Source organism: Dendrobates tinctorius, unplaced genomic scaffold (genome assembly GCF_039654945.1).
Source record: "Dendrobates tinctorius isolate UK_male_01 unplaced genomic scaffold, ASM3965494v1 ptg000046l, whole genome shotgun sequence".
Classification (NCBI taxonomy): domain Eukaryota; kingdom Metazoa; phylum Chordata; class Amphibia; order Anura; family Dendrobatidae; genus Dendrobates; species Dendrobates tinctorius.
The window spans coordinates 80,695,661-80,710,509 of NW_027361714.1; the positions used below are offsets into that span (position 1 = coordinate 80,695,661).

General features: G+C 47.5%; 1 protein-coding gene across 2 annotated transcripts in view; it reads right to left on the reverse strand.

Moving 5' to 3' along the window:
• The window catches only part of AFG1L (AFG1 like ATPase), a 191,599-nt gene extending 179,362 nt beyond the window's left edge, over positions 1-12,237 (reverse strand). For both annotated transcript variants that reach the window (XM_073576056.1, XM_073576055.1), the window contains exons 1-2: positions 12,074-12,237; positions 5,231-5,454 (exon numbers count right to left, since the gene is read on the reverse strand). In XM_073576056.1, coding sequence (XP_073432157.1) covers positions 5,231-5,454; positions 12,074-12,203 — 354 coding nt within the window. In that variant the 5' untranslated portion in view covers positions 12,204-12,237. The remainder of the gene's footprint in view (positions 1-5,230; positions 5,455-12,073) is intronic.
• Between the last annotated feature and the right edge of the window lie 2,612 nt (positions 12,238-14,849).

Genomic DNA, 14,849 nt, shown 5'->3' on the forward strand with positions numbered 1-14,849 from the left:
CTCCTGAGTTGGCGGACCTGTTTATCCGGCACATGTTCCGTCTCCATGGTTTCCCTCTCCACATCGTGTCCGACAGAGGAGTCCAGTTCACCTCAAGATTCTGGAGAGCAGTTTGTAAACTGGTAAGAATTGAACTGGATTTTTCCTCAGCGTACCATCCCCAGTCCAATGGACAAGTGGAGAGGACAAATCAAATCCTGGCTGGATTCCTGCGTCACTATGTCATCGCCCATCATGACGACTGGGTAGACTTACTGTCCTGGGCCGAATTTTCTTACAACAATCAAGTAAGTTAATCTTCTGGAAAGTCTCCCTTTCAGATTGTCTTCGGATTGCAACCCGGAATACCTCTTCCCATCTCCGGATCATCTGGTGTTCTAGCTGCCGATACTTTCTCAGAAGATGTTTCTAAGGTCTGGAGGGATACCAAAACTGCTCTGGAGAAAGCCTCCCAGCATATGAAAAGGCATGCGGACAAGAGACGTTTGGATGCACCCATCTTTCGCCCCGGAGACAAGGTATGGCTCTCTTCTAAGTACATCCGGTTAAAGATGCCATACTACAAATTGGGTCCCTGGTTCATCGGACCATTTGAGATCTTGAGACAGATGAATCCAGTCTCATACAAGCTGAAGTTGCCCACTTACCTACATGTGCCTAACTCCTTTCATGTTTCTCTCCTCAAGCCAGTAGTTTTGAGTCCCTTCTTTAAGGATCCGGGTACCACTCCTGACCCTGTCTCAGAGGATGTTTTTGAGGTAAAACATATCCTGGCCGTAAAAAAAGTAAGGGGTAAGACCTACAACCTGGTGGACTGGAAGGGTTTTGGTCCTGAGGAGAGATCTTGGGAGCCTAGGGAGAACATACAGGCTCCTCTTCTCCTTAAACGGTTCTACACAGGCTTGAAGAAGAGGGGGTGTAAAGAGGGGGATACTGTTACACCCGGTCCCCGTCCTGACGCTGCGCCCAGGTCTGCCGCTGTTACACCTGGCCCCTTGCCCTGCAGCTGCTCTCCGTTCTGGGCACTCACCTCGAGCCTCTTATGCTGCTGCTCAGCGTTCTGTCCTCCCTCCTGCCTCCCCCTCCTGGTGTCCTGTGAGGAGATCTGTAGCTAAGGCTATTAGGACACGCCCGCCAGCTCTCTTGCCTTCTTAAAGAGGCGGCGTGCATTATTCAGAAAATGCAATCAACCAAGGGCAGCGCACTGGCTGCTATTTCTGGCCTCTCCTCCATAGGGAGAGCGCCGGAGCAACGAGTATCTATCATTGCTACATCCGGTTCTCATGCTAACCTGTCTGCGCTGCATCTGCAGTCTCTGTGCATTGTCTAATGCTCACTGTTTCCACAGCATATCAGTATCCTGTGGTTATATCAGCAACCATCTGGGCCTAAGCCATCCCGTTCCTTACCAACCGACTCCTTACCAACTAACCGGATCCAGGACCCAGTGCATTACGGACTCTGCTGTAACTTTTGTTATCCCTTTTGGTCCCGCTGGGACAGCTGCCACGTGTTCGGGGTCTAACTGGAGGTAGCACCTGTGTCCTCCGGGTATTCCATTACGGCCTTGCCTGAGGAGGGGCTTTACTACGGGTCCCCGGGGCTCACTAGTCATGCCCCCTTCAGAGCCCCCCGGACCGTGGTCCCGAGGTTCCACTTAAAAAATAAAAACGAATGTGAACTTCACCATCTCTGCCTCCGCTTCCATTCGTTACACTTAGTGTATTAAAATAAGCTTAATCCATCAGAGGCGTAGGCCACAATAAATTAGGCTCATCTAACAAGTGGCGTGCTCCTCCGCCATAGATGTATGTAATAAACTAAAGTGGCTTAACTTTTCACTAATTACACAGGTGAGCTTAGCCATACCCCGTCCATGTGCCACCCGTTTTCCTGAAGTTGGTCAGGACTAGGATGAAAACAAAGATCACAAAAATTTGGGCAATTTTGGAGTTGCGCAAAACTTTTGTGACATATTAAGGCGGTTCTACGCCAGAAAACTGGCCAAAACACTTTAATGAATAGCAGCCTATGTTTCCTCTGACATGAGTTTCAGAGCAGTGATGCACAACTGAATGTTCGGTCTGAGTGCTATCCGTTATAAAAAAAATAAAATGGATTGCACTCGAACCAGTGTTATTCATTGAGGCAGTGCAGAATAACGATTTTTTTTTCACTGACAGAAAAAAAGACGTAGCATGCACAACTTTTCCCTGGAAAATGGATGTGACTCACCCATTCAAGTCTATGGAAGCAAGAAAAAAAATTGGTTGCCACAGTTTAGCATCCGATTTTTATGGATACATGGTAATTCTGTAAAATAGGAAACTGTACGGCTATATGCACACGTTGCGGATTTTTACGCAGATCCGCAGCGTTTTTTCCGTGCGGAATTGCACTAAATCCGCAATGTATTACACAACCAATAGTTAATCAACGGGAATCCAGAATTGGTGTGCACATGCTACGGAAAATTCCGCACCGATTCTCAGCGATTTTCCGCAGCATGTTAATTCTTTTTGTGGATCTGCAGCGTTTCTGCACCCATTGACTTACATTGAGTCAGTTAACTCCGCAGCTAAACCACAGGTGTAAAAGGGTCTGCGGATTTGCGTGCCAAAAACGCCGCGGAAAGGAAGGAGGAATAGTGTGTGGGCGGGGACTACGTGTGTGGGCGGAGACTATATGCGGATCTGTCTGCAGGTGTCTGTGTGTAGCCAGGCGTCGTCTGATGGGACTACTACTCCCTTCCGGCTATGTCTGGTGTCACATATAACAGGGACAGCATGAGCTGATGATGGTACAGTAGTCCCATCATCCGGCGACTGTGTTCAGTTGTAAAACAAAAAAAAAAAACATTCATACTCGCCAAACAGCTAATGATGTGACTGCTCTACACGGCTCCGGTAATATCTCCGGTAATATCTCCCGCAGTGTATCACTGAGCTGCTGCGAGAGTTCACCTGAGTTCATGCTGTCACTTGCAGCACCGCTGCATGAGAAAATTCTTACACAGCTGTACTGCCTTAAAGTGAGAGCACGAACTCCGGTGAACTCTCAGTGATACACTGCAGGAGCGATTATCTCCTGTCAGTGTGTCACCGCACCCGTGTAGAGCAGTCAAATATCCTGATGTGACCATTCTACACGTGAGAACGCCGTGGGACACTCGTTATTTAGGACTACAGTGGACCATATTGAATATTTGTGTTGGTTTATTATTTTATTTTTGCTGCAGGAGACGAGGGAGTCGGTGATGCAGTAAACATGGTAAATTAATAAAGGAGTCTGTGTGATTATTTCAAATTACCCCACTTGTCACCGCTACAGGGCAAGTGGGAAGAGCGGCGGCTAAGTGCCAGAATTGGCGCATCTATAAGATGTGCCATTTCTGGGGCTGCTAATAGCAGATGTTTTAAGCCTGGAGGGCCAATATACATGACCCCTTTCCAGGCTATTAATATCAGCCCATAGCTGTCTGCCTAGCCTTTGCTGGTTCGATTTTCTAGGGGGACCCCCATGTCAATTTTTTTCTGAGATTCCCCTGTAAACTAGCCAGTAAAGACTAAGCAAACATCTGTGAGCTGATCTTAATAGCCTGGGAACCTTTATGGCTATTGGCTCCTTCCCAGAATATTAATATCAGCCCTCAGCTGTCGTTTTTTCCTCTGCTGGTTATGAAAATTACGTGGGACCCCACGCATTTTTTTGTAAAATAAACACGCAGATTGTGAGTGTGTGTGCGCGTGTGTGTCTTTTATTTAACTCTTTATGTACCATTTTATTAATGAGACTATCTGGCTGACATAAAATATATATATACACACACATTAATATATGTGTATAAACTTATTTGAACATGGTATGTAATATTATGGTCTTCAATGGTGAATATAAAAGAAGAGGTTGGACAAGGAAAGGTCATCACAAATTTTTTTTTTTTTTTAAATAATATATCTTTATTTAGCTTACAAATACGCATCAAAAACGCACAGATTTTGAACTGCGTTTTCTGCCAAGAGAGGAAGAATCCGCGCAGATTTTTTACAAGAGCAAATCCGCAACGACTGCACACAGGTGACAAGTGAAAAAACAAATCCTCCCACTTTTCTGGGTGATTTTTATATGTTTGTGTTACCCTACTTTAAGGCCACGCTCACACTTTTAGTATTTGGTCAGTATTTTACATCAGTATCTGTAAGCTAAATCCAGGAGAGGATGATAAATCCAGAAGTGGTGACATGTTTTTATTAGACTTTTCCTCTTGATTTTTCCACTCCTGGTTTTGGCTTACACATAAGGCCCTTTTACATTTAGCGATGCACCAGCGATCCGACCCGGTCAGGATCGCTGGTGCATCACTAAATGATCGCTAGTGAGCTTTCATACAGAAAGATCTCACAGCGATGCAGCAGCGACGCAGCGCACGATACTCACCTTTCACACACAGCGATCCTGACGTCCTCCCGCCCGCATCCACGCGTCGCTCGTCTCACACAGCAGGAAGCTGACGACGAGAAATGGAGCCGTGCGATCAGCGACAGACAGCGGGGGAGCCGGTCGGAGGTAAGTATCACACTTAGCGATATCGCTAGCACAAAATCAGTGACGTTTTAGCGATATTGCTAGCGATATCGCTATGTGTAAAACCCCCTATACTGATGTAAAATACTGACCAAAATCCTGAATGTGGCCTTAGGGCTCGTGCAGATAACTGCTTATATCACACAGGTGTTATAAGAGATTTTCATGGATAGCACATGTACTCATGTTTTTTGTGTGGGGCTGTCCATATGTCTTTCACCTTGGAACATGCGGACAGGAAAAAAAAACAAAAAACAAAACACAATGACATGGCCGATTTTTGATTAGTGTGTTGAACAAACTCAACAATGCAAGTCTATGGGTCCATGGAAAACAATCCCTTTTCGATAGTCTTTTACTACCCGTGCAAAATTATGTGATGTTATCACCACTTTTAACTTTCTATGTGTGTTTTAATTTGATTTAATAAAAGCTATTTTTTATAATCCACGAGTAGTCATATTAGGATTGTAGGATTTGTATTCTCTTTATGTACTAACTTCATAACGCTGCTCGTACATTAATAGTACACTGATCGCAAAATACAAATGATTTATTATATTCAGGCTCAAGCGTGTTCCTAAGGTAATAAGTGAACGGTAAAAGGCATAGAAAACATGTAGAAATGAGTATTTTCATTGCTGACCTTGGACAAAACGCCTTTGGATTCCTTCCTGTACCCGCGGAGAACCTCATGAAGCCTCTGCAAGTGCTGCATGACTCTTCTTTGATGCTCATCTTTTCTTAGTACACAGTCCTTCACTAGAAGGTCATAATGTTGAAGAGGCCCAGTGCATTTTTGGAGCAATTTGGAACTAGTGTTTATGTCACAGTTGGAAATAGAAGACTCCGCTAATTGACTAATCGGTGCTGTAAGAAAAATGACAATTATTAATAGAGATTCGAAGCAAAGCATGCCCTATTAAGATATCTAATGAGCTATGGAACATAGAAGGGGTCCTGAGCACCAGGCATCTTCAGGCCTATCACATTTAGATAACAAAATAAGTTGTACATACCCTAGGATAACATCTTTGAATCCGTATATGGGTGCTAGATTAGGAAATATGCTCAACTACCCTTCCCCCCCACAGATAGAATACCGTAACTATCAGACCAATTAGCACATTTACTGACATGACAAATTGCTCAGTAAAAAAAGCAAAGTTCTGCAATCGCACAAAGTGAAATATATTCATACAAATTCTACACTATATTATAGATTAACGAGATTGAACAAGGCCAAGGCCGACTTGGCATTGTCCACTATTATGCTCTATATTGCTCATCAAGCAAATGATAGTCTAATGTGTATGGGGACTGTGAGAGCAGGATTTATATTGATCTATCCTGACTTCTTATTTGTTTCTTCATACATGCATCTCTTTCCTTGCAAGATGGGAGTCTTAGAGACATTCCTAATACCCCATGGTCTGATCTAACGGATTTTGGAAAAACATAGGAAAGTGTGAGAAACTAAACTAAGTGAGAGACACACCACCTAGACTCTTCTGATGGTTGTATGCAGTATTACCTTTAACCAATGAGATGTATGTATGCCAACGCCAGCACATATTTAGAGATAAGCCGAGCCAATTACATTGCTACAATGAATGTCCAAGAAATGTCTATATAAAAGTGACTGATGATGTAATAAAGAGAGATCTGCTTTGATGCTCAATCTATCAGCGTAGCTCTTCCGTGCACGTATTTTAAATTTACAATTTAATTTGGAACAGGCACATTTCCGAACATCTTATCTATAGCATTCTGTAATGCTGTAGATAAGCCCCCGATGAAACCTGAAAGAGAAGAAAAACACATTAGATTACACTCACCAGGAGTAGAGTGCGGTGGGTGTTGCGGACCGGCGCCTCCCATCTTCATACGAAGGGCAGAGTAAAGTACTGCAGTGCGCAGGCGCCGGGAAATGTCAGAGAGGTCCAGCACCTGCGCACTGCAGTCCTCTGCTCTGCCCTCAACAGGGTAGATAAAGTATGCATGCGCAGGAGCTGAGGGAGAAGCAAGGAGGAGGACCATCATCGCATGAAGATGGGAGGCGCCGGACGGGACGGCGACACTTATCGGACCGGACGCCAGGGTGAGTATAATCTAACTCGTTTTTCTTCTCTTTCAGGTTACATCGTGGGCTTATCTACAGTATTACAGAATGCTGTAGATAAGCCCCTGATGGCGGTGGCCGCAGCTGACAGGGGAAAAATGGGGTGACAGACTCCTTTTAAGAATCTGGCATGTCCGATTTCAGGCTGCCCATATTTTTGTCTTCTACACCAGGGTTCCCCAACTCCAGTCCTCAAGGCCCACCAACAGATCATGTTTTCAGGATCTCCTTAGTACTGCTCAAGTGATAATTGCTTCACCTGTGCAATACAAAGGAAATCCTGAAAACATGATCTGTTTGTGGGCCTTGAGGACTGGAGTTGGGGAACCCTGTTCTACACACCAGAGATGTCTGGCAGTGGCTTTCTCATAGAGAACACAGGATTGCTCAGCAGGCTGAGCACTGCTGTGTATAGGAAGGTCTGGTGAGGCAGCTGCTGGCTGAAAGCTCTGCAAAACTATAGTTTGGGAAACAGCTAATGTGTACCGGAAGCCTTAAGGCCCTGTTCACACTGCATTAATGCAGTGTGTCCAGAGGCTTCAAATGAATAGGAAAGTCCCCCAAAAAAAATCCTTCTACAAAATCCCGATTGAATTGTAGACTGCTAATATTCTGAAGGTATCCGTCTTTTCAAAATAGGCATAAAAATGTGGTGTATATTTATATTTTTTACTACAGCGTATTTTTGCACGTTTGTCATTCTGTGCTTTCTTTTTGTGTTTCATTGTCCGACCGACCTGTTCACATACACTCACTGGCCACTTTATTAGGTACACCATGCTAGTAAGGGGTTGGACCCCCTTTTGCCTTCAGAACTGCCTCAATTCTTGGTGGCAGAGATTCAACAAGGTGCTGGAAGCATTCCTCAGAGATGTTGGACCATATTGACATGATGGCATCACACAGTTGGCGCAGATTTGTCGGCTGCACATCCCTGATGCGAATCTCCCGTTCCACCACATCCCAAAGATGCTCTATTGGATTGAGATCTGGTGACTGAGGAGGCCATTTGAGTACAGTAAACTCATTGTCATGTTCAAGAAACCAATCTGAGATGATTCGAGCTTTATGACATGGCGCATTATCCTGCTGAAAGTAGCCATCAGATGTTGGGTACATTGTGGTCATAAAGGGATGGACATGGTCAGCAACAATACTCAGGTAGGCTGTGGCATTGCAACGATGCTCAATTGGTACCAAGGGGCCCAAAGAGTGCCCAGAAAAAATTCCCCACACCATGACACCACCACCACCAGCCTGAACCGTTGATACAAGGCAGGATGGATCCATGCTTTCATGTTGTTTACGCCAAATTCTGACCCTACCATCCGAATGTCGCAGCAGAAATCGAGACTCATCAGACCAGGCAACGTTTTTCCAATCTTCTACTGTCCAATTTCGATGAGCTTGTGCAAATTGTAGCCTCAGTTTCCTGTTCTTAGCTGAGAGGAGTGGTACCCAGTGTGGTCTTCTGCTGCTGTAGCCCATCTGCCTCAAAGTTCGACGCACTGTGCGTTCAGAGATGCTCTTCTGCCTACCTTGGTTGTAACGGGTGGCAATTTGAGTCACTGTTGCCTTTCTATCAGCTCGAACCAGTCTGCCCATTCTCCTCTGACCTCTGGCATCAACATGGCATTTCCGGCCACAGAACTGCCGCTCACTGGATTTTTTTTCTTTTTCGGACCATTCTCTGTAAACCCTAGAGATGGTTGTGCGTGAAAATCCCAGTAGATCAGCAGTTTCTGAAATTCTCAGACCAGCCCTTCTGGCACCAACAATCATGCCACGTTCAAAGGCACTCAAATCACCTTTCTTCCCCATACTGATGCTCGGTTTGAACTGCAGGAGATTGTCTTGACCATGTCTACATGCCTAAATGCACTGAGTTGCCGCCATGTGATTGGCTGATTAGAAATTAAGTCTTAACACACAGTTGGACAGGTGTACCTAATAAAGTGGCCAGTGAGTGTATGTGCGTATCACATGTGTTTTTAATCCATTATTTCCTTACTTATGCATGGTTTGGGAGATCCCCACCCCTCTCGTGTGGCATGTACATAAAAAGCTATCTTACAAATCGTGCCCACATCACGAAGCGCCTGTCTGAATCCTGCTCATTTAGACACTGTTCACATGTTCAGGTTTTAAATACATTAGATAGGGACTGCTCCGTTAAGGGTTACCGTGACAAGGTGGAGTAGCTTGGTAAACATTTTTTGCAGAAAACGTATCGACTAAATGCCCTGTGTTTGTTATCATCTTTCTACTAGCACTAGCTGAATACTGTTAGATTTTTTACTACAGAGTATTTTTGCACATTTGTCATTCTGTGCTTTCTTTTTGTGTTTCTTACATTTGTGTGACTGACAGACACCGCTACAAAAAAGGAGAGCCTCCATTTCAACTCCATGTCACAGCAGTTTATGCTTCCATCCGGGATTCTGTCTGAATTCCTTTTTTCAAAGATTCAGGTAGAAAGCCTGGACACTCACCTTAAATACAGCGTAAACAGAGCCTATTTGACCCATAAATCCCTATAAACACCAATTATCATCTTCACATCATTTGCACAAGGCCATCTTGATCTTAGTAATATATAACTAGAACTACTAAATCAAGTATTCCGAGTTGTGTATGCAGTGTTTACTGGCCAGTACTAACACAATGTGAATAGAGGTTTGTTTACAGGAGGCAATAAAAAGGGTTTTACGTAAATGATGATTTATGGTAGGCTAAGTTCCCACAATGAGTTTTTCATGATGCGTATTTTCGCTGGGCAAAGAAACAAGGTTTAACTCTATGGCTTTGTCAGGGCCATACCGTAATCCCGTTCTTTGGGAATTCAGATTGATGCCCGGGACAGACACATGAATGCACTGTAAAACCTAGTGTGAACAGGCCCTAGCAGGATGCATCGGGGCGCTTATACAGTTGGATACTGAAGCCACTTACCTATACTGTTAAAGAAAAATATATATACGTCTGGATATTAGTTTTTTTTTTCCCTTGGAGGGAGGGGGGTTGTTGACAGGACAGAAAAGTGCAACTTCCAGCGTTTTTCTGTCCCATCAAACAGAAGGGTCCAGTCAATTCTTTTTTTTTTTTTTTTTTTTGCAACAGAAGTCAATGGCGGCAAGATCCAACAGTGTAGGCTTTCTGATGCACATTATTTTAGCAGTATACATTTTTTTCCAACAGATATTAGGTATTATTGTAAAGCACTGCAGAATATGTTGACGCTAGAGATTATTATTAATGTGAAAATAAATTGCATGCATAAGTGTTCATAAAGATGTGTCCCCCTGTTCCTTTCATTGATAACTACGGCATATACCTAGCTGTAGAAAGGATCAGCAGGAGCGCCCCCTCCTGAATACATAACTAGGAGTCTGCTGTATTTTTTAAAATTACTTTTATTAGAAAAACAAAGAGATAAAGAAGGAGTGGGCACTGCCAAGATGGATCAGCTCACCACAACAACCATAGGCATGAGGAAGAAAAAAAAATAAAATTGCAGCATCCACTAGTTGCATCCGATTATTGGCTCACACTTGGCCATTCATGTCTAAGGGGAAAAAAAAGAACTGCCTTCGGATGTCATTCGATACTCGGATGCAACATGTGAATGCAGCGACTTTCACAAATTGACAGAATAGATTGTTTTTTTTTATTCTCCAAATCCGAGAAAATCAGATCCCATTCTGCTCCATGCTATGTTCAGAGCGTGATCAGAATAGTCAGCCCGTTTTTCTTGGATGAGTGGAACTTGGGACACTCGTCCCCTATAATCGGTCATGGGCACAAGCACAATGAATGACTTTTCTGGTATTATGGACGTGGTTTTGGTTATCCACGCTTTAGCAGAATTTGTGGCTTCGCCGATACCTTACTGAAGTACAAAACCTGAGGACAGTTTCTTTTCAGCGCTGCTGAGGACTAATGTGTAATGTTCTCAATTTTAGGCCGTGGTCACACTTGTGAGAAACTCGCACGAGTCTCTCACCTCGATACCCGTCACTGCCACCAGCACTCGGGCCAGGGGTGTGCGGCTGCATGTATTTCTACATGCAGTGCTCCGGTCCTGAGTGCAGAGTATTGAGACGCGAGGCTCATGCGACTTTCTCACAAGTGTGACCACGGCCTAACTGACAGGACAGGGTGACTTTATAATCAAAAAAGGAGAGAAAAAAGAAAATATTGTAACTTTGAATTTCGCAAATTTATCAAACATTGTGCACCCAATTTGATAACTGAGGCACAAAATGACCCCCGCCAACAATGAATGGCTGCCTGTTTCATGATTTGTACACGCTGTTAGGGAATGTAAGCCGATATTTACAAGCAGAGGCAGGACGTGGAGATTATTCTGACCCACAGATAGAGGTGCAGGGCTCTGATTACACAAAGGCCATGTTTCCACGTGGCGGAATTCATCTGGATTTGCTGCGGATTGGACGCTGTGTACAGATGTTACAGCATAGTGGAGGGGATCTGATGATATCCCATCTCCACTATGTGTGCAGGGACGCGGGTGACACACCCGAAATTACGGACATGCGGCGCGTCTTTCCAGACCGCAGCATGTCTACTGTATTTATCTTGCGGAGACGCTCAGTCTCCATAAGATAAATAACCCAGTCTATGGATATGATGCGGTGATACCGGATGTGTTCAATAAACAATGCGGTATCACCGTGCGTAGAAAGGGGGGGCGGCGCTTAGGGCGGAGAGGGGTTTCCGCAGCGCCGGCAATACGCTGTGTGGAAACCTACCCAAACACGCTGCAGATTCAGCTGTGGGATCATAGTCCCGCGCCTCAGTGGCAGCCGACCTGCGGGGTGATCTGACCCTTGTCTGCACTGACTTTGCTGGGCTTTCCGGCACGCCATAATCTACCCTACGACCTTTACGCCTGACGCATGGGAAAAAGAAATTGAATGTGGAAACAAATTTGTAAAGCAAAAATCCGGCTGCTGTGGCAAAACGTCCACAGGTTTTCCTTAGGTTCATCCCTTTCATTCTCTCTGCTATGGTGGGGAACCAACAGTTGTCACTAAGTAATCCAGTCACAAACGTCTTATTCCCTCTCAGAACATAAAAGTTAGAAAGTAATTGGTTGCTGGGGGCAACACTAACAGTTTACGGGTTTCACCAAGCTTTATTTCAACACAAGAGCAGCGCTGTAACCAGAGTGCACACAGTGCGGCTGCAGGAAGACGCTGCGTCACTGCCAGGAGCCGCACTGGGGCGAGTGTGTCATTGCCCGTCACGTGGTCCGCGGACAGTCCGTGAGGTGGCCGCCGCTCATTCATTGTTCCCCAGCCGCTGAGCCCGCTCTATGCCAAAACCGCTGGGGACAGCACTCACCCGTCGCACTCCTCCATAGACCGGGCACCGGGCGGCGGGGCAGCTCAGCACTCAGGACGTTACGCTGGAATCTTTGCCAACTTCGGTAAAAACAGCGCAAAGATACCAAGGGCGTAATGGGAGCCGCCATGTTGGAAGAGGCAGCTTTTCAATAACTTTATTTAGAAAAGCCAAACAGACGGAGCGAGACACAATGTTGACACAGCAGTGTGGAATGAGGCGAGGCCAGTTACTAAGCAACCAGAGCAACAGCGTCAGGCCGTGAGCGAGTATGGCGAGGGACCGAGGGAGAGTACACTGTCCGTCATTATAGAGAGATAGAATCAGTGACGGATCATAACGAGGTCAATCTGGGCGGTAGCCCAGGGCCCAGTGGCGTGGGGGGGTAAATTGCCCCATTATAATCCACCACTGCTTGCGATCTTTGGCTTCTATCTGTCTGTACAGGAAAACTTTGCAGCCATATAATTGGGAGGCAGCCGGAGCTGTAAGGGTTACTGAGCAGCACCTGATGAGGAGGAGCCACATCCCCATACACCGAGCGTCCGCTAATGGCCTCCACCACAGCACAACATGGAGCACATCAGGCTGCCAGGCCGCCAGGGAGCCTCCTCTGGAGCCGGCCCTGCACCAGCCCGGGCCGGCCTTTTCCGCTCCATGATGCTGCGGGATGGCATGGAGCATCCTGCCCTGGGCGGGCCCTGCATGCTCCATCATCTGGGGTCATTATTATCATGGAGCTTCTCCTCACTGACAGCGATCACTGCTTGTGTAATAGATAACTGCTTCCTCCTGTTGATTGTGATGTTGCCGTCCATGTGCTGAGAAGGCCCTGTAATATCTGTGATTGTGTAGAAGGTTCTATTTGTAATGACTGATTATCACAATATTGCAATTTGCGACCTCAGTTCTTATGGGGGCTGGGGGAATGCTGCTGCAGAGCATGGCCTGTATCTATGGGGGCTGGGGGAATGCTGGTGCAGAGCATGGCCTGTATCTATGGGGGCTGGGGGAATGCTGGTGCAGAGCATGGCCTGTATCTATGGGGGCTGGGGGGGATGCTGGTGCAGAGCATGGCCTGTATCTATGGGGGCTGGGGGGGATGCTGGTGCAGAGCATGGCCTGTATCTATGGGGGCTGGGGGAATGCTGGTGCAGAGCATGGCCTGTATCTATGGGGGCTGGGGGGGGGGTGCTGCAGAGCATGGCCTGTATCTATGGGGGCTGGGGGAATGCTGCTGCAGAGCATGGCCTGTATCTATGGAGGCTGGGGGAATGCTGGTGCAGAGCATGGCCTGTATCTATGGAGGCTGGGGGAATGCTGGTGCAGAGCATGGCCTGTATCTATGGGGGCTGGGGGAATGCTGGTGCAGAGCATGGCCTGTATCTATGGGGGCTGGGGGAATGCTGGTGCAGAGCATGGCCTGTATCTATGGGGGCTGGGGGAATGCTGGTGCAGAGCATGGCCTGTATCTATGGGGGCTGGGGGAATGCTGGTGCAGAGCATGGCCTGTATCTATGGGGGCTGGGGGAATGCTGGTGCAGAGCATGGCCTGTATCTATGGGGGCTGGGGGGGGGGTGCTGCAGAGCATGGCCTGTTTCTATGGGGGCTGGGGGAATGCTGGTGCAGAGCATGGCCTGTATCTATGGGGGCTGGGGGAATGCTGGTGCAGAGCATGGCCTGTATCTATGAGGGCTGGGGGAATGCTGGTGCAGAGCATGGCCTGTATCTATGGGGGCTGGGGGAATGCTGGTGCAGAGCATGGCCTGTATCTATGAGGGCTGGGGGAATGCTGGTGCAGAGCATGGCCTGTATCTATGGGGGCTGGGGGAATGCTGGTGCAGAGCATGGCCTGTATCTATGGGGGCTGGGGGGGGGGGGGTGCTGCAGAGCATGGCCTGTTTCTATGGGGGCTGGGGGAATGCTGGTGCAGAGCATGGCCTGTATCTATGGGGGCTGGGGGAATGCTGGTGCAGAGCATGGCCTGTATCTATGGGGGCTGGGGGGGGGGGGGTGCTGCAGAGCATGGCCTGTTTCTATGGGGGCTGGGGGAATGCTGGTGCAGAGCATGGCCTGTATCTATGGGGGCTGGGGGGGGGGTGCTGCAGAGCATGGCCTGTTTCTATGGGGGCTGGGGGAATGCTGGTGCAGAGCATGGCCTGTATCTATGGGGGCTGGGGGAATGCTGGTGCAGAGCATGGCCTGTATCTATGGGGGCTGGGGGGGGGGGGTGCTGCAGAGCATGGCCTGTTTCTATGGGGGCTGGGGGAATGCTGGTGCAGAGCATGGCCTGTTTCTATGGGGGCTGGGGGAATGCTGGTGCAGAGCATGGCCTGTATCTATGGGGGCTGGGGGAATGCTGGTGCAGAGCATGGCCTGTATCTATGGGGGCTGGGGGAATGCTGGTGCAGAGCATGGCCTGTATCTATGGGGGCTGGGGGAATGCTGGTGCAGAGCATGGCCTGTATCTATGGGGGCTGGGGGAATGCTGGTGCAGAGCATGGCCTGTATCTATGGGGGCTGGGGGGGGGGGGTGCTGCAGAGCATGGCCTGTTTCTATGGGGGCTGGGGGAATGCTGGTGCAGAGCATGGCCTGTATCTATGGGGGCTGGGGGAATGCTGGTGCAGAGCATGGCCTGTATCTATGGGGGGGGGGGTGCTGCAGAGCATGGCCTGTTTCTATGGGGGCTGGGGGAATGCTGGTGCAGAGCATGGCCTGTATCTATGGGGGCTGGGGGAATGCTGGTGCAGAGCATGGCCTGTATCTATGGGGGC